The sequence below is a fragment of the Copadichromis virginalis genome, linkage group LG14 (genome assembly GCF_057382275.1).
Source record: "Copadichromis virginalis isolate Kocher_CV1m ecotype Utaka linkage group LG14, C_Virginalis_male_GT1.1, whole genome shotgun sequence".
Classification (NCBI taxonomy): domain Eukaryota; kingdom Metazoa; phylum Chordata; class Actinopteri; order Cichliformes; family Cichlidae; genus Copadichromis; species Copadichromis virginalis.
Genome location: NC_140631.1, coordinates 18,063,068 through 18,084,041, shown reverse-complemented (window position 1 = coordinate 18,084,041; position 20,974 = coordinate 18,063,068). Strand labels below are relative to the sequence as shown.

Genomic DNA, 20,974 nt, shown 5'->3' with positions numbered 1-20,974 from the left:
CACTTGTCATTAAAAATGCCAGTTCACCTTCCTCTACGGAAAAAGTTGATGCCATCACCCAACGGCTGTTCATAAAACTCTGGCCTAGACTTAAAAAGATCAAAGTTGATAATGTGATATGGTTTATAGCTCCTTAATACAGAAATGGAAAGAGCCAGATGTCATACATATTCATGGTATTAGACCATGAATATGCAGATGATGTAATTGTAAAGGTTTTCAAGGAGCATGCCATCACTGTATTGGAAAGTGAACATTTCATCACAAGCTTCTTTCTTCATGCTGTATGGATCGCAGGCAGAAAATACTTGGTTACTGTTGTGTAAGTCCCTAAAAGTAGATTTTGTTTATCTGGACGCAGGATTTTCAGTTTCAATTTATTTAAGTAATTATAATAAAGGTCAATCAAATGGACCAATATGGCAAGGCCATGATGATCCACTTGGTAAAATAAATCCGTTTGGCATCTTTCTTGGCCTTAAGACAACAATTCTGATGGCTAAAGATCCAAACGGGACACAAGAAAAAAACAAAAACAAAACACGTGTTGTCTGACAACAGTATCAAAGATTTGCATATACATAAAAAAAACCTGAAAGATCTGGACCGGGCCATTTACAAAGAGCTACGTCAGAAAACATTCTGTAAAGAAAAACATTTACTGATGTTACTGAACAACGAGGACCCAGTGTTGAGAAAACTGACGGTCGATATCATTAAAAATCACCTGATCGACACTATGCAGAATCCAGCCCTGTGTGATGCTGAAGAGGCTGAAAATTACAGGTTATCTGTGGAAGCCTGTATCAAGAAGGTGGTGACACGTGTCAATAAAAATGCCAGTTCACCTTCCTCTACTGAAAAAGTTGATGCCATCACCCAACGGCTGTTCATAAAACTCTGGCCTAGACTTAAAAAGATCAAAGTTGATAATGTGATGTTCATCGGTGATTGTCAGGGTCCCTGAGCAGTTATGAATTATATTATTATTATTGTTATTGTATGTATATTTGGTGTTGCTGTCCTTCTCCCTGTTTGCGTGTGTGTGTGTGTGTGTGTGTGTGTGTGTATATGTGTTTCAGTGGGTGCCTTCAGGCCTGGTGGGTGTGGCCCTGCTGATGGTCTGGCCACACCCGAAGCCACACACTTGCTGCTGGTCAGGCCTCGTCGGGGGAGCTACTTGGGAGAGTCTTGGAGCTCCCACCGACGCGGGATCATTTCGTGAGTCTCCACCTTAGTCAACAAAAACATTGCACAGGCGTTTTACTCTGATTACACAAACTTCATGTAGGAGTAGGTCACAGATAAGAGGTACTAATTTGTAAATTTGACCTCTGACCTCACAGAGATCAAATGTGACAGGATATTTGTACTGTAATTTTCAGACCATAAGGCGCACTCAAAATCCTTTAATTTTCTCAAAAACTGACAGTGCGCCTTATAATCCGGTGCGCCTTATGTATGAAGTTTAGGTCCAGACACGGCTAGTGACGTCAGACTGAACAACCGGATTGGTGTTAGAATTTACCATGTCAGCCAATCAAAAAAATGATATGGCAACATGCGGCACTTGGTTGTTTAGGGAGAAGGTGCAGTTTTAGGAGTGACACCCGCGACGGAAAGCGGCGAGCAAAAGAAAGAGAGCGCAAGTTTTCATATGTGAGACATTAGTGATGTTTAGCGTTTTTGGAGGCTAGAGTTAGTGTGTAGTGTAGTCATTGTTTTGTATTGTGTCAGTTATACTGCTGAATGTCACATTTGCTCCAAAAAAGCCATCAAAAGCAGATTCTAGTGTAAACGCTGTTCCCACAGGGAAAACAGGACTGATACACCTCCTGTTGTCAGACCTGCAGGGTTTAGGCCTGTGCTGTTCTCTTCTGTCTTATACTGAACACAAACTTTTTTTTTCTTTTTTTTTTTTTTTTTTGGACCGGCACAAATAATTTGTGTGCCTTCTTATTTGCTGCAGAACACCTGATTGTTCTGTAAATAGATTTAGATGGTTATATAAAAAATGCCTGAGGCCTTGGCTGCATTTTTAGGTAAATAGTACCATATAACTTTGTTTGCAAAACTTGTGCATGAACCTGAAGTTCCCAAATTGATATAAAAAATTTTTTTTTTTAGCAACAACACTAAATGCGTTTTTAAAACAAAATGTTAGGTTTCAAGTTTAGGAGAAAAGTTGCTTCAACTAAGTTATCCATCAGAACCTAAAAATCTAAATGCAGTGGGTTGCCTTGAGTTTAAGTTTTCGCAACAATTTTTTATTTTTGTATTTATTAATTTTACAGTGTTGATGCTGTGCTCACACGGGCTACAAAGAAATCGCACTACAAACCTTCTAAAAAAAACTCCACAGGTATCTTTGAAGAAACACCTGTTGTCTGACAACACAATCAAAGATCTGCACATCAATGAAAAAAAATCTCGAAAGGGCCACCTAAACATAATATATAATGTTCTGACTGAGAGACGTTTTGAAAAAATTTAAACGTACAGCTCTGCTATCACTTCCAACATAAATGAAGACAGAAAACTAAACAGCAGTGACTTTTTTTTTTATTTTTTAGGGTTACTGAGGTTGGACTAGCTGGTACATAATGATGTACTACGAGATCACTAGCGATACAGCTATGTTAGCATAACATAAACACAGTGAAGCTGGAGGATGAAAGCTAACCTTTTTCCATTCGATAAAATTTATGTGAGGGTTCCCAAAGGTTAGGGACGAATTCAATCGCATGGCAGGATGCTGTTGCAGATTAAACAGCGCCTCTTCACAGCTCTGTGGGCACAAAATAGAAGTACTACAAGGACATAGGGAAAAGGGACAAAGAGGGGAGGGATATAAAATATTCCAAATGTTTCTTGAATTGTTAGCACAGTGTATATGTGTATGTATCTATCCATCGATTCACTTACGCCAGGGGTGGGCAAATCCAGGCCCCGAGGGCCGGTGTCCTGCAGGTTTTAGATCTCGCCTTGGGTCAACACACCTGAATCGCATGATTAGTTCGTTACCAGGCCTCTGGAGAACTTCAGGACATTTTCAGGAGCTAATTTAGCCATTTATATCAGCTGTGTTGGTTCAAGGACACATCTAAAACCTGCAGGGACACCGGCCCTCGAGGCCTGGAGTTGCCCACCCCTAACTTCCGCTTTTCCTTTTCAGGGTCGCAGGGGGTGCTGGAGCCTATGGCAGCTATCTCAGGGCGAGAGGCAGGGTACGCCCTGGACAGGTCGCTAGTCTGTCACAGGGCTAAACATTCGTACTCACATTCACTCATACCTATGGGCAATTTAGATTTTTCCAAAAACAATGGGCAATTAAGATTTTTCACGTGCCTCCAAAGACGCAAAGGTGTCGCCATCTGACATGATTCAGCAGCGCCTCTTCACAGCTCTGTGGTCACAAGTTGAGCAAAAGCCTCTCAAAATCACACACAGGGGGATTAAAAAACTTGAAAAGGTGATTTTTAAAGACATCAAAGCGGCTGGACATTAGCCCTGATCTCGTGATCATTGCGCTAGCCGTAGGTCAGCCGTACCTAGAGGTGATCATTTCCATATTTGAAGATCACCACTTCCGTAAAAACCTGCTGGCAAGGTTCTTCTCGTGGTGCGTTAGAGCCGAGGATGACGAGGACAAAGAAACTAAAGCCATGTCTGAAACACGTTTAGAAGAATTTAAAAGTAATATATTTCCAATAGTGGAGAAAAAAATCATCATCTGGCATTAGTGTCAGCGATTATGATGATGATGAAGAGGAACATGTGAGCGCACTCATTGATGCTGTGCTCACACGTGTTGAAAATAATTCGCACTACAGACCTTCTAAAAAAAACTCCACAGGTACCTGTTAAAACACGTGTTGTAATTATAATAAAGGTCAATCAAATGGACCAATATGGCAAGGCCATGATGATCCACTTGGTAAAATAAATCCGCTTGGCATCTTTCTTGGCCTTAAGACAACAATTCTTATGGCTAAAGATCCAAACGGGACACACAAAAAAACACATGTTGTCTGACAACAGGATCAAAGATCTGCATATACATGTATATAAACTGAAAGATCTCGACCGGGCCATTTACCAAGAGCTACGTCAGAAAACATTCTGTTAAGAAAAAACATTTAAGATAAGATAAGATAGAACTTTATTAATCCCTCGGGTGGGTTCCTCTGGGAAATTCGACTTCCAAAAAAAGCACAGCAACGACCAAAGTTACAGTTACAGAACTGTTATATATATACACACACACACACACACACACACATATATATAAATACAGAGACAAATATAAATAAAATATACAAAGGGGATAAATAGAATAAATAGGAATAAAAAATACAAGTGAATTGCACATTTCAAGTATTGAGTCTATTGCACTGTTGACTATTTACAAAAAGTATTGCACAAGGTATTGTACAGTGAGGTGCAGAGGCACTACAGCTTAGTTGTTCCCCCCTCCTTTGTCCTCCTGTTTCCCCTCCCTCTCCCCTCCAGAGAGGAGTTAAACAGTCTGATGGCGTGTGGGACAAAGGAGTTTTTAAGTCTGTTAGTTCTTGTCTTGGGGAGAAGCAACCTGTCACTGAACAGACTCTTCTGGTTGTTTATGGCCGTGTGCAGAGGATGCCCAGCATTGTCCATAATGTCCATCAGTTTCTTTAATGTCCTTTTCTCTGCCACTGTCACCAGAGTGTCCAGCTTCATGCCGACCACAGAGCTAGCCCTCCTGATCAGTTTCTCCAGCCTGGATGAGTCCCTCTTTGCTGTGCTGCTCCCCCAGCACACCACAGCATAGAAAAGTACTCCAGCAACCACTGACTGGTAAAACATCCTCAGGAGCTTCCTGCAGATGTTAAAAGACCTCAGCCTCCTGAGGAAGTACAGTCGGCTTTGGGCTTTTTTATACAGGTGCTCTGTGTTGCATGACCAGTCCAGTTTATTGTCCATCCACAGCCCGAGGTACTTGTACTGATTTACTGATGTTACTGAACGACGAGGACCCAGTGTTGAGAAAACTGACGGTCGATATCATTAAAAATCACCTGATCGACACTATGCAGTAGTGATGGGTCGTTCGCGAACGAAATGGCTCTTAGAGCCGGCTCTTTGACGTGAACGACGCGAGCCGGCTCCTTATCGCGAGCCGTCACGTGGGTTTTCTTTTTTTTTTTTTTTCTTTCTCTCAGCCTCTCTCTCGCACTTTTTTTCCGCTTCACTCTGCACGCGAGCCTTGTGCTTTATGCTGGGCAGAGGGGGGAGGGGCGGTAGTTACACTCAGTAGCACAGGAACAGAGCCAGAGAGAGAGAAAGAGAGGCAGGGACAACAACATTAGAAAGGTATAGTAATCATCCACAACTATTTTCAGTTGCAGATGATAAAGGATTCCGAAAGTTTATTCATGCAGGTCCATATGACAGAGAATATGCATGTTCTTTTAGTTTTCATATTATAATTTATATTTAATTGTGTTGTGGTTTGCAGTGTTTTGTGTTCTTTTCACTTTAAATTTGTGAAAGGAAAAAGCTGAAAATTTAAATAGTTAAAACTTGAAATGTGAATAGTTGATTTTTGTATTATATGATTTATTTATTACATTTTATGTGGAGTGAATAAATAAAAGTATATTTATGGTGGCCCGTAGAGACGAAGCACATATAAACTTCAAATCACGTACGAACTCTGAAGCATGTACAAACTCCAAAACACGTAAAAACACGTACAAACTCCAGAACACGTAAAAACTCATAAGCACGTAAAAACTCATAAGCACGTAAAAACTCAAAACACGTACAAAAGACAACAGAAGTGCTCCAGGATGCTGGGCGCACTGTTGAGCTTTTGTTATCTTAACAGTGGGAGGAAAATGTCAAATTTGAGACATTTTAAAAGTCTTTAGACCATAGGTACCAAATTTGGCCCGCAGCCTAATTACATTTGGCCCGCGAAGCCATACCAAATTACTATCAGAGCTGGCCTACTGGTATTATACAGCTAATATATATATTGTTTAGTATTATGCTTTGCTTGTTCCATATTCAGTTTTTCAGTGAAGAAAATATAATCTGATCAAACATTATTCAGCTTTAAATATTGTTCAGCTTTAAAGTTACTGTGCAACTGTGTAATAAAAATGTGCTCACGACTTTGGCCTTGAGAGCGATAAGAAGCGATCGCCTCATCCTGCAGGTGCAAGATATCTGCAAGCGAAGAGACTAGAACACCCAAGGCCGATTTCCTTTTATGGAGTTGTTTTTCTGCTAATGCAGCACTTTCCTCACAACCCCCTCCTGTAAGTTTTAGAGAATATATACCCATCCTCACAGCAAATCTTGGGAATCTCCTGATGTGAGCTGTGTTGAGAGGTTGTCTCTGTCTCAATAAAAGTTCACTGATTCCCCATCTGCCGCAGGTGTCCGGTTGTCTTCATTCTCCGCCAGCCTGGTTAAGTCAATTCCTCCTTAACATCTAAAAGAACCTATTTAATGAAGGAAGACGGGTTCACTTTGTGTTTAATATTATTCTATTGCTGTTGTTGTTTTTTTTTATATCCTTCAATTGGCGTCACGAACAGGATCCGCTCCAGGTCAACTGGAACGGATGGGAGGACTTCGGCCGTGGTCTGAGTGAACGGAGTTTGGACAAAAGCTGTGTGCACACAAAAACAAGGTAAGCAGACCTTTTATTTCTGCTATATTGAACATTATAAAAATACTTAGTGTCCAAACTCCTAGTAATTCATAACCAAAATTGTCTGGCTTACTTAAGGCTTGTTGAGAATCAGACAAGTGAATAAGAGATAAGTGAATAAGAAATAAGTGAATAAGTGAATAAAGATAAGAGTGAACTGAGGTCTGACCACGGTTGCAGCCGACGGGTTGCTCTCCGGTGTCGGATAAATACCTCAGTGCAGGTCTGGGACCTTGGAAGGGTTTATTAGTAACGCCTTTCTAAACAAATTAAAAGGTTAAAGGCCTTGAGAATATTTTTTAGTAATATTCTCTAAACTACAGAAGGGTTAGGAAGGCCCAGAGGACTTTATTAGAAAAGATCCTCTAAAACTTAAAAAGGAGAAGTACTGGTTGGAGTCCAAAGGAGGGGTCCCTTTGATCAATAGGAGAAAACGGATCTCTTCTTAAAACCCCGATGATTTTAGTGTTTTAAATGTTTTGATGTTCTGTTTGATATTGGACACACATAAATACACGCTGAATGCTTGCTGTGGAACACTGGGCAGGACAGTTTGGTTCTCCGTTGTTCACAGATTACACAATTAAAGGAACTAGGTTCCTCTTTTGGTTAAAATAATACACCACACATAGAATTTTTTTTTTTTTTTTTTTTTTTTTTTTACACATTTATTACATACATAAGGAGGGTAATGAGTGACTGCAGGTAATGTATGAAGTGTGAATGAGACGTGTGAACAAGGTGACAACCAACTAGCACCCCTATCAGGAAGCTCTAGGCAAGGTTACCCGCCAGACTCCGGTTTGGTAGAAGCTTGGTAACACCTGAAGGGATATTTCAGTGCTGACTCACCTTTAAAGCAGCGCCCCAGCTGTTAGTGCCTAACAGAGGCAGAAACCCAGCTGGCCCAAATTCTCCTTTAAAATCAATAAAAGAACACTCCTCCATTGACAGTAAAATGGATGGAGAATTAGATCGAGAAACTAATGATGATGGTTGGGGTCCCGGTGTTATTCTTAGCACATTGGGAGAACAATTAACATGTGTTGAGACAGTCATCAACTCCACACACCAGCCTAAAGAAGCAAAAAAGCAGAAAGAGTCATTGAGGAAAACAGCTGAAAGGTTAATGAAAGAAAAGGGAAAGGACGAGGGGAGTAGTGGTAATTGGGGAATAATTTGGCAGAATAAGGCTATGCAGGCAAAAGAGAAAGAGGAAGAAGCCAACTCAGCAGCAGCAGGTGCAGGTGTGATGAGCGGGGTGAGACACAGAAAGGAAGCAGATAAGCACGCAGGCCGCAAAGCTAAATTTAATCACTGGGTGTGTTTATGGGAAACTGCAAAACCACACATGAAGAAAAATAGGTCTCAGCCACCTCCCTATTCTGCCTCAACTCCTCCCTCAGCAGGCATATATCCGGTACTTAATATCTCTGGTGGAATAATGACTATTGGAGAAGAACCGCCCGTAGCTCCAACTCCCATAGATACCAAGCATTTTTGCCCAGGAAGCTCCTCTCTGTCGGCGACATCCTCAGCTAGTAGTAGAGCCCCCTCTTCTATGTCCCATTGTTTTGGGACCGGATCTGAGGGCCTAACTGACCCCCCTGCGAGCGCACCATTTGCGGTTCGAATGAACAGACAGGAACCCACTGAACAACAATTAACTGATCAAGAAGCAGCATTACGCAGCTGCTTAAATGAACATAGGTCAGTGGTCCAGGTGAATAATCGTGTTGCGTCAGCCCCTCTTTCCCGGTCCAACCCCTTTGCCAGCACTCCTGTCGCTGTTAAAGGAGATCTGACCGCTACTGCAAAAACTGAGCCTGGCACTTCACCAAATGTCACAGTTACCATGTCTTTGGTGGGCCGTCAGGATCCGGAAACACAGATGAGTTTAGCCCACGTTTTTGCTGACACTGCTACCCCACCAGGCGGGGAAGAAACTGAGGATACTGATGATGAACTCAGTGACCTTAACAATACACCCCCCTCTACCCCTCCCAGTTTAGGATATCAGACTAGATCTAAGGGCCCTGTGCCTCAGCCTCCAGGCATATTTCCCCTGGTCCAGACTAAAGCGCAACGTAGACCAGTGTATCAACCTTATTCATTCGGAGATGTCCAGGCCCTAGTGGACAAACTCCCTGACATAACGGAGGGAGGGAATGCCTGGTTGGCTGGTTTGGATAAATACACAGCTGGACAGGACCTCGCACTGGGAGATTTTAGAGCTATTATAACTAGGTGCACATCCCGATCTCAGGCAGCGGACCTGGAACAAAATGCGGGTACTACCATGCATGAGAACGAGGTGCCACTAATGCAGGCCTTGAGGTTTATTGGACCGGCCCTGCGCAAACAATTCCCACCCAAAAATCAAGGCACCTTACAGAAATTTAAATGGGAGGGAAAGCAAAATCCCACCCATTATCTAAATCAGGCTGTTGAAGACTGGGTGAACCATACAGGTCATCACCCCAGTAGGACTTGTTCACAGAGCATGTGGTTTAGAAGGGCGGTGCTGAGGGGCATTCCGGAGTCAGTAAGCCAGAAAATGGAGGATAATCCTGATTTGCAGGACTGTGACTTTGCAATCTGGAAGAAACATTTGATTTTTAGCCAGTCTCTTTTCAACTGTCATCTGCTACCCCTTTGTGGCAGCCTCAGTACCCACACAGACCGGAGGCTGAGGCTGGGATTGCAGAAACAATTTCTGGTTTGGTCACTGCCGGTGTCTTGGAGCCCTCCTGCTCTAAGTGGAACACGCCCATCCTACCCGTTGAGAAAAAAGGCACGGGGAAGTTCAGAATGGCACATGATTTGAGAAGGATTAATGCCTTACTTGGCACTCCTACTTTGCCTGTGCCTAATCCTTATGTTGCCTTGACCAACCTCCCACCATCTCATGCCTGGTTCACCTGCATTGACTTGGCTAATGCCTTTTTCTGCCTCCCACTTCGTGAGTCACTGCGTGACATTTTCTCATTTACATTTAGAGGCCGACAATGGCGTTACACTCGCTTACCACAGGGATTTGCCCTCTCCCCAGGACTGTTTAATCAGTGTTTGAAAGAACTTTTACAAACCACCCCACTACCATCTGACTGTATGTTAATACAATATGTGGATGACCTTTTGCTGTCTGCCCCCACGGCTGACATCTGCTTGGAGGCCACCAGAGTGGTACTTCACCACCTGGCCAACACAGGTTTTAAAGTGAGCAAAAACAAACTACAGATTGCAAGAAAACAGGTTTCTTTTCTAGGCCGCATGGTCTCACAGTCCGGTATTTCCTTGTCCCCAGAACACAGGAACTCCATTTTGCACCATCCAAAACCTCTAACTGTAAAAGACATGTTGTCATTTTTGGGCCTGACTGGTTACAGCAGGACCTATGTCCCAGACTATGTTGGCCTTACTTCCCCTTTGCGCGCTTTGGTAAATGAACAAGGCATGAGAAACCTCTCTGCTCCCCTCTCATGGACTACAGAAACAGAACAGGCGTTTATAAAGTTAAAACAACAGCTTTCTGTCGCCTCTGACCTTGCTGTGCCAGATTATGCTTTGCCTTTTCATCTTGATGTTTCTGGAACTGGAACCCATATCAATGGTATCCTGTTCCAGAAAAAAGGGGGAGAGAGAAAAGTGTTGACATATGTAAGCGTAATGCTTGACAACACTGAAAAACGCCACCCACCGTGCACACAACACGTTTCTGGACTTGCAAAAATCATTCAGAAAACAGCACACATAGTGATGAACCACCCACTAAAAATTTTGACATCACACAGTGTGGTGGCCTACGTCTCCTCACAGGCCTTCACACTCACTTCACTCAGGCAGAGACGCCTCAGTACCATTTTGGAAGCACCACACATCACCTACTCACATGAAGGCATAAACATGGCTGATCACATGGGATCGGGGGAACCACATATGTGTGAAGAGGTTGTGCAGGTACAGGAGAAAATCAGGCCAGATTTGCAGGCAGAACCTCTAATGGATGCAGAAAAAGATTGGTTCACAGATGGATGTTGTTTCAGAACTGAAAGTGGAATGTTGAAGGCTGCATGGGCAATAGTGGAACAGACAGACATGAGATGGAAAACAGTGAAGGCAGAGCAGTTGACAGGACAACAGTCTGCACAGAGAGCTGAACTGAGAGCGGTGATTGAAGCCTTAAGGATGGGAAAGGGACAGAAAGTGAATATATACAGTGATTCAGCTTATGCTGTGGGAGCAGTGCATGTGGAGCTCAAGCAGTGGCTAAGAGCTGGTTTTTTGACAGCCAGCGGAAAGCCTATTAAACATGAGATGGAAATGAGGGAATTAGCGGAAGCACTGTTGTTACCTGTTAAGGTGGCAGTGGTAAAATGCAAAGGACACAGTGCCGGATTGGACTTAGTGGCATTAGGTAACAAACAGGCCGACTTAGTAGCTAAGCAGACAGCTGGTTACTTACCCTCCCTGATTATGGTAATGGACCCAGAAGCCACACCCCCTCCAGAAAGACCACCCATACAACTAGGCCTAGCCACAATCAGAGAGTTACAGGACAAAGCCAGCCCCCAGGAAAAATCATTATGGGTAACAAGAGGGGCCACAAACACAGATGTTTGGCGTGGCCCAGATGGAAGGCCCATTCTACCGCCAGGGGTCAGACAGACAGCAATGGAAGAGGCACATGGAGTGGGGCATGTGGGACCTGCACAAATGATGAGGAACTTAGCCGCCTGGTGGCACCCTTATCTAAAAGACATGACAAAATACATGGTTAAAACCTGTAAGGAGTGCAACCAATTTGGAATCAAGCCCGCCTTCAAGCCAATAGCAGGGTACTTCCCCATCCCACTTTGCCCAGGGAAAGAAATAATCATTGATTACACAGACATGGTGGACAGAGTAGGTAGTTACAGGTACCTGCTGGTGGCTGTGGATGCATTTTCAGGTTGGCCAGAAGCCTGGCCGACAGCAAGTGAAAACAGTAGAACTGTGGTGAAGTGTCTGATTAATCATTATATACCACAGCATGGGTTTCCCGAGGTCATAAGGTCGGACAATGGTTCACATTTCAGGAACCACGATCTGCAGAGGGTTGAAGCCGCATTAGGTTTGAAACATAAGTTTGGCTCAGTTTACCACCCCCAGTCCCAGGGGAAAGTGGAAAGGATGAATCAAACTCTAAAAACTAAATTGGCTAAAATCTGTGCACAGACCAAATTAGATTGGGTTAAGGCATTGCCTCTTGCATTAATGTCCATAAGATGCTCAGTAAATCAAACCTCTGGTTACACTCCATTTGAGTTGGAGCATGGCAGGCCTTTTCCTGGCCCCTCCTCTCGCCTGTTAATGTCGGATGAAGCTGATTCAGACCTCGATCCGAGGACATATTATAACATGCTCCGCAGTTTTGTTGCCCAGTATTCCTCACAGGTCGCTGAAAGAAACCAGCAAGAGCTGAAAGAGGCGGCTACACCTGGAATGGACTACGTCCTCCTGAAAGTCACAAAGAGAAAGTGGGCTGAGCCTCGCTGGACAGGCCCTTACCGCATAACAGAGCGGACCTCCCACGCTGTCAGGCTCGAAGGGAAAGGTGACACCTGGTTTCATTACACACAGTGCGCTGCTGCCACCGAACCAGGAAGAACCTTGAGAGAGGTGCAGAAGGACCTGTCAGAAGGAGCTGCAACAGCATCACCAACCACTTGAGGGAGCCAGAACTCAACCTACAAGCCGGCTGGTTACAAAAGGGGGTGTTCTTCATACTGAACTAAACATTTTTATTTTTCTATTTTTAACATCTTTTATGACTTTGCTTTTATATTGGCTTGAGTTTTTAAGATTTACATTTTACATTGCAATAGTTTTAACCGCTGAAAGCTCATTTAAAGTTGTGTCACTGATACTTTTTGTTGCTCTTTAACTCCTAGAACACGCCCTTGGCGAGGTGGGGGGAACTGGACCACCTTTCTGTGCCCCATCATCCTGTATTAGAAGACATACAAGCTAAGTAAACATGTCTTGGCCCTTTCCCCCTGAAATGACAGGCAGGCAAAGATGTTGCGTCTTTGTTTGCTTCCTGGCCCTGGGTCTCATTCCCATTGGCATAATCCTGATCTGTGAAGGGCCCCCGACACTTCTGACACCTTCAAGTTCAAAAGCTTCGCCCCCTTCTGACAGTCCCAATCTGACAAATGTAGCCCCTAGGGTCTTGCCCACCACTTCCTCTCCAGTTTTGCCCACGCCCGATCGATTTAGAAAGAAACGAGACACGGTTACCTCCTGTACCCCAAGTACGACTAGAATGATTACTCTCTGTGTCCCCAACAATAAAAGTTGGGTAGTCGAAATAGATTTCGCTAGCTTCCCAGTCACTCCCGTCACCAAAGACCAAGGGGGGGATCTTTTTAACCTTGCAGTACATCTCTCCTCCTCAGTGTGGTATATAACCCTGGGAGGTTGGCATCAGTGGAAGTGGTCCAGTTTAGTGTCAGAAACGGACCTCGATTGGTCCAAGCACTCTAGGGGTCAGGCTTTGCACTGGAGAAATCAAAATATGCTTAGAATAGCAAAAAAACCGGATCTTTCAGGCTTAATTTTTACCCTAAAGGATCTGGCCTTGACCTCCTGTCAACAATTTATACTTGCCCCTTGGACTGATCGCACCGCCCTGTATTGGCAAATGGAAATATGCCCTAGCGTTGGTGCAGCTCCAAGCTCTGTAGTTAAAGATGATAACCCCACCTTTAATGGCCCTCCGGTGACATATACAAACGGGGGGAGAAACGGCCGAATACGCATTGTAGACACAAATAAAATGTCTAAAGATGACCTCTTCCAAATTCTAACCGGTATTTCTGGAGCAACAAACAACTGGTTACTACTAGCTGAACAAGCTGCTGACAAGACGGCTTCCGACTGCATAGTATGTATGGGAGCCCGCCCCACTTTAAGAGTTGTACCGGCGCCAGTCAATAGTGCATGCCTCCTGCATCTTATGAACAATACAAAACGAGGTCATTGCTCATATCTGGAAAACCACTTTCCTAAAACTCAACGCTCGGTCTCTAATAAACCACCTTTCTTTTCTTCAGATGTAGCTGTGAACAATTTCACTTGTATTAACCTGACTGGCAATGCAGTAAAACTAGGTAGCTTGAACTCTTCTTGGTGCACTGAGATGACGGTTATGAAACCAAACTTCCGACCTACGGCTAGGGCTGATTTGTGGTGGTGGTGTGGCAAAAACAAGTTATATGATGGTTTCCCTCGGGATGCGTCAGGTCTTTGCGCTCTCATAACTCTTATTTTACCTGTTTTAGTCACTCCAGTAGATCTCTCTATAGAAGTACACGAAGTTGGCCTCCCATCCTCCTCTGAACGCCGCTCTAAACGTTCTCTAATCCCAGGTTCAGCTCATAATCCAACCTATATTGATGCTGTAGGTATACCCCGTGGGGTCCCCGATGAATATAAACTGCGAGACCAGGTTAAAGCAGGATGGGCCTCGATACTTTGGATGGTTGAAATAAATGCGAATGTAGACAGAATTAACTACATTCACTTTAATGTGCAACTGTTGGCTAATTACACTCGAGATGGTTTTGAAGCTGTGCATGCACAGTTATCTGCCACTTCCCTAATGGCTTTCCAAAACAGGGTCGCAACGGATTTTCTCCTCGCAGAAAGAGGCGGAGTCTGCAGCCTTTTTGGTCAGGAGTGCTGTACCTATATCCCCAATAACACAGCTCCTGATGGTTCCCTCACTAAAGCTATTACTGGCCTCACAGCTCTTACTGTTAAAATGAAGGAACACTCGGGCGTTGATACTGCCATGTGGGACTCTTGGCTTAACAGGTTTGGCAAATATAAGGCCCTTGTAGCTTCCATCCTAGTTTCCATCTCAGTTTTTGTTGCTGTCCTAGTCACCTGCGGTTGCTGTTGTATTCCATGCATTCGATCCCTCTTCCAGAGACTGATTGTTACAGCTTTCACTCCTGAGGATAAGGATCTCGCCCGGCAGATGCCTTTATTGGCTAGTCAACTTCCCACCTCCTCGCCAACGGATGATGAAAACTCTGATCGTGAGGGTGACGAACATTATCGTCTTTCTCTTGTTTAAATGCTTCTAGAATGGTTGTTTCTCTGTGGTGTTTTGTATTAGACTTGTTATTAATTGTTTCCCTCACCCACTTCCTCTTGAAGGATATATCTGGTTGAACTGTGTCTGGTCGGGTTGTGAGGGTTAAGCGATGTTCTCAGGGTCTCCGGACTTAAGCCTGAGCGAATGTGTACTCCCACCACTGGATATAAATTGTTTTTTTTTCCACACCCCTTCCTCACGTTTTACCATATTCACTTTTGAATGTCCTTAGCAGTTACCGTTCTGGGTTTATTTTACGGTTGATTTATTCTTTCACATTTTCACGTTTATATCTCTCATTATTATAGTATACTCTGTACTCTCCACATTTTTATCATTACTTATGCTTTTTGGTTGCTGGGTTACAGGAACTGTTAATTTTGTGTCACTACCCTGGTTGCACTGACTCGTGTATCCTTGTGTGCAGGACAGCTGTTACTGCTTTCGTCGGGAACCGAGACTGCTTGCAGCCGACCCCTGGGCAGGGTGGTGCCTGGACTCTTTTCTCCTCATCTGCAATGACAGATAAAGACAAATGATAAGACCCGAGGAGTTTTTCGAGCCAGGCTTCGACACGTCTCTGTGTTCCTTTGAATGTTACTTATTTTTGTGTGTTGACCCATGTAAGATGGGTCAAAAGGGGGATTTGAAGAAAATATAATCTGATCAAACATTATTCAGCTTTAAATATTGTTCAGCTTTAAAGTTACTGTGCAACTGTGTAATAAAAATGTGCTCACGACTTTGGCCTTGAGAGCGATAAGAAGCGATCGCCTCATCCTGCAGGTGCAAGATATCTGCAAGCGAAGAGACTAGAACACCCAAGGCCGATTTCCTTTTATGGAGTTGTTTTTCTGCTAATGCAGCACTTTCCTCACAACCCCCTCCTGTAAGTTTTAGAGAATATATACCCATCCTCACAGCAAATCTTGGGAATCTCCTGATGTGAGCTGTGTTGAGAGGTTGTCTCTGTCTCAATAAAAGTTCACTGATTCCCCATCTGCCGCAGGTGTCCGGTTGTCTTCATTCTCCGCCAGCCTGGTTAAGTCAATTCCTCCTTAACATCTAAAAGAACCTATTTAATGAAGGAAGACGGGTTCACTTTGTGTTTAATATTATTCTATTGCTGTTGTTGTTTTTTTTGTATCCTTCATCAGCAAAACTTGTTTGAGTCCATAAGAAAAGATTCATTCTTATATCTGAAGGAATAAATATATTTCAATAAATATTAACGTTAGCCCGCAACTTTGTTCCAGTTTTGAATTTTGCCCACTGTGTATTTGAGTTTGACACCCCTGCTTTAGACCATCAAAAGGATATAGTACAATCCAAATCTACTTTTGGTTTTGCTGGAATTGATTTTGTTATTGTTGACACTATTTGTTTTGGTGTCACTGTACTGTAATTACCTTGCATTTCATTAAAATATGTTTAGAAATGCTTTTCCGTTGCTTTTGGACTGCAAACCCAAAGTGCCACTTTAACAAATGAGATAATATTACACCTTCTCCCCTCAAAGGTACTTTTGTCATGGTCCTACGGCCATGACTCAGTGACTTTGTGTTTGTGTTCTTTATTGTTATTACTTTCATGATTATTCGTGGCTGTTTTGGGATGGTTTGTGTTTGGGATTTTAGATACTGGGTTCTGGGTTTGTGCTCCCTCTATTGGTCCCTGGTGTTAGTGTTCCCCTGTCTCGTCAGGTTAATCAGGTCCAGCTGTTTCCCCCACCTGTGTGTGATTCCCAGTGTCTCTCTGTGTACTTATAGTGTGTGTTTTCCTCTGCTCCTCGTCGCGTCGTCTGTGTTCATACCCGGTGAATCCCCTGCGTGCTCTCCCTGCTGTTCTCCCTTCATGTTCAGGTTTGCCACTCCCTTTGTGTAGTTTCTCCCAGTTTAGTTCGTCCTTAGTTCTGTTTGCCATCTCCACTTTATGTTCAGTATTGTCAATAAATCACCTTCACATCTAAGGAAGCGCTGCGTTTGAGTCCTCCTTTCCACTCTTCACACGGCCGCTGCCCCGAGCCGTGACAACTTTGGCCGTCGAATGCTGCTGTCCCTGTCTTCCCACCCAGAATTTGAAAAGATCCTGGAGAAATACATCCCTACGAAAGACCTGCAGACTGTCAGAGACACCGTCTTCACTCTAAAAACAAAGGTACGGTACCTTTGTCTTTATGTTTACAGGAAAATTGGTGTTTTGGCTGGAAGTTAAATATAGGCATCTAACTCTGAGATTGTTGGGGGGGGTTAGGGTCTTGGCAAGATGCCTCAAGATACTCAGGCAGACATTCCCTCCCGGGCAAGCGGTACAGTCAGAGCCTCATCGCTCAACAGAGAGCCACTCAACCAGACCAACAGGTGGGTGTGGATATCAACCAATGCTCCAGAGTGGCCCATTAAGGCAAATTTATTTTTCACAAATGTGTAATACATATGGAAAACACGTGAATTGTGATGCATTTTATATACAGGGAGTCTCACAGCCATTACAGCTGTAGATCTCAGACACAGAGTTTTGCAGACAAGACTGAGTACATCAAGCAGATCTCGGATCTGCTGGCTTCAAAGGACTTCAGAGAGAGGATCAAAGGCATCGACCAGCTAGTGGCTGACTGCCAAAACAACCCAAACATGGTTATCAACAGTATATTCCCGGTTAATGTTTTCATTTTTCTTTCTCCAAATCCATTTAGTATGTCTTTATGTACATTGTGGTCTTTTCATTATAATGACAAAGTGTTTATCCTTCACTTTCTGATCTCCCTAATTCTAGGTGTTTGATGCCTTCAGAGCCAGGCTGCAGGAGTCCAACAGCAAGGTCAACTTGTATGCCCTGGAGTCTTTACAGAAAATCATCCACTTGTTAAAGGACAAGCTGTCCTAAGTGGTCAACATCCTGGTCCCAGCAATCGTGGACAATCACCTCAACTCAAAGAGCAATGCTATCTGCTCTGCTGCTATTGGAGCTATTAATGCACTCATCTTAAATATAGGTACTTACTTTGAGCATTAAAATAGAGGAGAAAGTTTTGGTTAAAAAAATTGCTTTAATTTGACTTTCATTTTTTTGCCTGCTACAGACAACATACTTCTCCTTCAGCCTTTTTGCGCCAAGGCTCAGTTTTTAAGCGGGAAGGCAAAGGTGAACCTTATCGAAAAGGTCGCAGGTATGTCTGGTGTCCTAGTTTCGGCACTCTAATCAGCTTCTGCTTTGATGTATCTAAATGCAGTGTATTGCTTCTCATCTTCTATTTAGATCTTGTGACAGAGCTCTACCCTCGTAAGCCCCAGATGGTAAAGCAGAAAGTGCTGCCCTTGCTCTGGCACCTCTTGGGCACCTCTACCCACAGCGGCACCATTCATGGCCGGGGCGGCAGCGTAAGGGGTGCTACCGCCAACCTGTGCCAAGCCCTTTATGCCCAGATGGGGCCAAGCCTGAGCAAGTGTGCCGCCTCCCAGCCTGCCAATGTCCATAAAAGTCTAAATGATATCCTGAGGACCTTGTCGTAAGGTAAAGCAGGCTCCAAACAGAACCAAATGTCGAAAGAGGGACAGCATTAAAACTGATCTTACTTGAAGATGTTTCATTATCATTTCTTATAGTGCCTGCACTTTTATATAAACACAGAGAAAGTCCTTAAGAAGTTGGAGCTCTTATTCTTATCTCAGTGAGATTCCGTCTGGTACAGAAGCATGGATGGCTGTAACATAATGGCATCAGGTCTTTCACATGTCCAACCTGTTCTCTTTGCACTTTGAAAGTAGCTCATTGTCGTTGCTTTGTTTTTGTTTTTCCATAAACTCTACATGTACTGTAGACCAGCGGTCTCCAACCTGTTTTGCACCACGGACCGGTTTATGCCTGACAATATTTTCACGGACCGGCCTTTAAGGTGTCGCGGATAAATACAACAAAATAAAACTAGTACCGGTACCGAAAAAAAGATTTATTCATAACACACGTGAAAAGACCCAGGAAAACCGAGTTAACGATTAAAACGATAACAAAATAACGCTGAAAACCGATAAAAACCCTGAAATGCTTGAAAAGCATTCACAGTATTGTTCTTTGAATCTTTATTATTATTTTTCCGTACGTTTTTTTGGACGCTAACTCCTTCAAAACTGTTCAACTTAGAAAAACCATTCAAACACCGTTAGATTCCTCTTCTTTTGGACAAGTGTGCTTCTACTTTTCTCATTTTTAACATTTATATTTTTGTATTATATTTGGTTTTTGTATTATATGATTTATTTATTACATTTTATGTGGAGTGAATAAATAAAAGTATATTTATGGTTGCCCGTAGAGACGAAGCACATATAAACTTCAAATCACGTACGAACTCTGAAGCATGTACAAACTCCAAAACACGTAAAAACTCCAAAACACGTAAAAACTCCAAAACACGTAAAAACTCCAAAACACGTAAAAACTCCAAAACACGTAAAAACTCCAAAACACGTAAAAACTCCAAAACACGTAAAAACTTAGAAGCATATAAAAACTCAAAACACGTACAAAAGACAACAGAAGTGCTCCAGGATGCTGGGCGCACTGTTGAGCTTTTGTTATCTTGTGGCTACACAAGCCAGCAAGTACCAACGACCGGATTTGATGTGTGGTAGTAACAGGTAAATGAACTTTTTTTTAAATTATTTGAATATATATGAGTGCTTGTGTATGAATACACAAACAATACATACATGCTTTCAATTGTGTAATTTAAGGCTACGTTCACACTGCAGGTCTTAATGCTCAATTCCGATTTTTTTTTTGATCAAATCCGATTTTTTTTTTGTCTGCTCGTTCACACTACAAATAAAATGCGACAGCAAACGCGCTCTAGTGTGAACGCTCAAAGCGGCCCGCATGCGCAAACGAAGACGTCATACACAACGCGCTCTGTTTAGACCCAGAACAAACTATATTGTTTGACTGATGGCCTTAATATAAAGACTTCGGACTTCATGTTTCCCGATTTTTGCTTTAAGTTATTTTGTTATTTACATAATAATGTAGATAACCTAATAATGATCCTTATTGCTGTTTTAGAGGAGCGGTGCTTCAAAGGATAGTTGCAGATTTCTGTCAGAACCTGCAGGTTATGCAGTACAAATAAAATGTTAACGTTTCTCCAACGTTGTCTTCCCAGCAGTTTCACCGGATGGCCAGGAAACGTTCGCGATGTCTTATCAGGCGCTTCTCTGGCGCTGATAATTGGCGTCTGTCTTGTGTCAGTGACGTAAAAGACGGATTTAATGCGACTTGACCGTTCACACAGCAGTCGCTTTCTGAGACATCGGATATGTATCGGATTCAGTACCACATACGAAAGTGACCCAGATCGGATTTGAAAATATCGGATTTGTGCCGTTCACACTGTCATACCATGATCGGATATGGGTCGCATAGGGTCAAAAAAATCGGATTTGATGCACTTTCGCCTGCAGTGTGAACGTAGCCTAAGTGATCTAGTAGCTTTGCTTTGGAAGTTCAGTTCATGCTAGAAACGTGTTTTGTCTCTAGGTGTCACCGCATATATTTATATATAAACATATATAAATAAAACCACTTTTTTTACGTTAGTAATTCCTTTTGTGCATAATTTTATATTATTGTTAATAATAAATTAATTAAAGCAACAAAACAATCTGAAGAGCCGGTTCGGAGCCGAAAGAGCCGGCTCTTTTTAGTGAGCCAAACCGAAAGAGCCGGATCTCTAAAAAGAGCCGGAAATCCCATCACTATTAAATTCAGCAATTAATTCATTTCAGTGCATACATTCAGATTCAAGCATTCACACTGCAGTTTCTTCAGAAAATGCACTTTCTAGTTAATTGAAGCGTCCTCGCAAAAGTTCATGCTTGGACTTATGCATGCTTTCAAACTAATGTGTGTGCGCATGTGGTGGCCACACTGATCCATCAAAAACTGAAGGAGGATATTTCTCACTGTTGGTTGGAATTTTTAAATTAGCTTAACGTGACGATGCACTTGCAGAGACACTTGCTCATCTCACCTCCTTAACTTTCTCTTTCTTTTTGACAGTTATACATGCCACAGTGCGTGGGGACAACACGATGAAAAGTGAGATAAGTGATCTAATTTGCAGACATAAA

General features: G+C 43.0%; 1 protein-coding gene across 3 annotated transcripts; it reads left to right on the top strand.

Moving 5' to 3' along the window:
* The first annotated feature begins 270 nt into the window (after window positions 1-270).
* On the top strand, window positions 271-19,000 carry LOC146693784 (TOG array regulator of axonemal microtubules protein 1-like). Of its 3 annotated transcripts, none has more exons than XM_085429683.1 (7): window positions 271-1,221; window positions 16,619-17,006; window positions 17,103-17,209; window positions 17,323-17,506; window positions 17,625-17,844; window positions 17,932-18,018; window positions 18,108-19,000. In XM_085429683.1, exons 2-5 carry the CDS (start codon window positions 16,896-16,898, stop codon window positions 17,733-17,735), a joined length of 513 nt encoding a protein of 170 aa, XP_085285809.1. In that variant the 5' UTR covers window positions 271-1,221; window positions 16,619-16,895; the 3' UTR covers window positions 17,736-17,844; window positions 17,932-18,018; window positions 18,108-19,000. The 3 variants fall into 3 exon arrangements, with proteins under 3 accessions (XP_085285809.1, XP_085285810.1, XP_085285811.1); XM_085429684.1 differs by lacking the exon at window positions 271-1,221 and adding an exon at window positions 4,305-5,352; XM_085429685.1 differs by lacking the exon at window positions 271-1,221 and having other exon boundaries at window positions 16,013-16,711; window positions 16,820-17,006.
* The last annotated feature ends 1,974 nt before the right edge of the window (window positions 19,001-20,974 follow it).

What these genes read in the sequence shown, in the direction of transcription:
- LOC146693784 (XM_085429683.1), top strand. Translation starts at nt 16,896, where the DNA reads ATGCTGCTGTCCCTGTCTTCCCACCCAGAATTTGAAAAGATCCTGGAG. An exon ending in TCTTCACTCTAAAAACAAAG is followed by an intron (nt 17,007 to 17,102) that starts GTACGGTACCTT and finishes GGGGGGGGTTAG; the next exon opens with GGTCTTGGCAAGATGCCTCA. An exon ending in CCACTCAACCAGACCAACAG is followed by an intron (nt 17,210 to 17,322) that starts GTGGGTGTGGAT and finishes TTTTATATACAG; the next exon opens with GGAGTCTCACAGCCATTACA.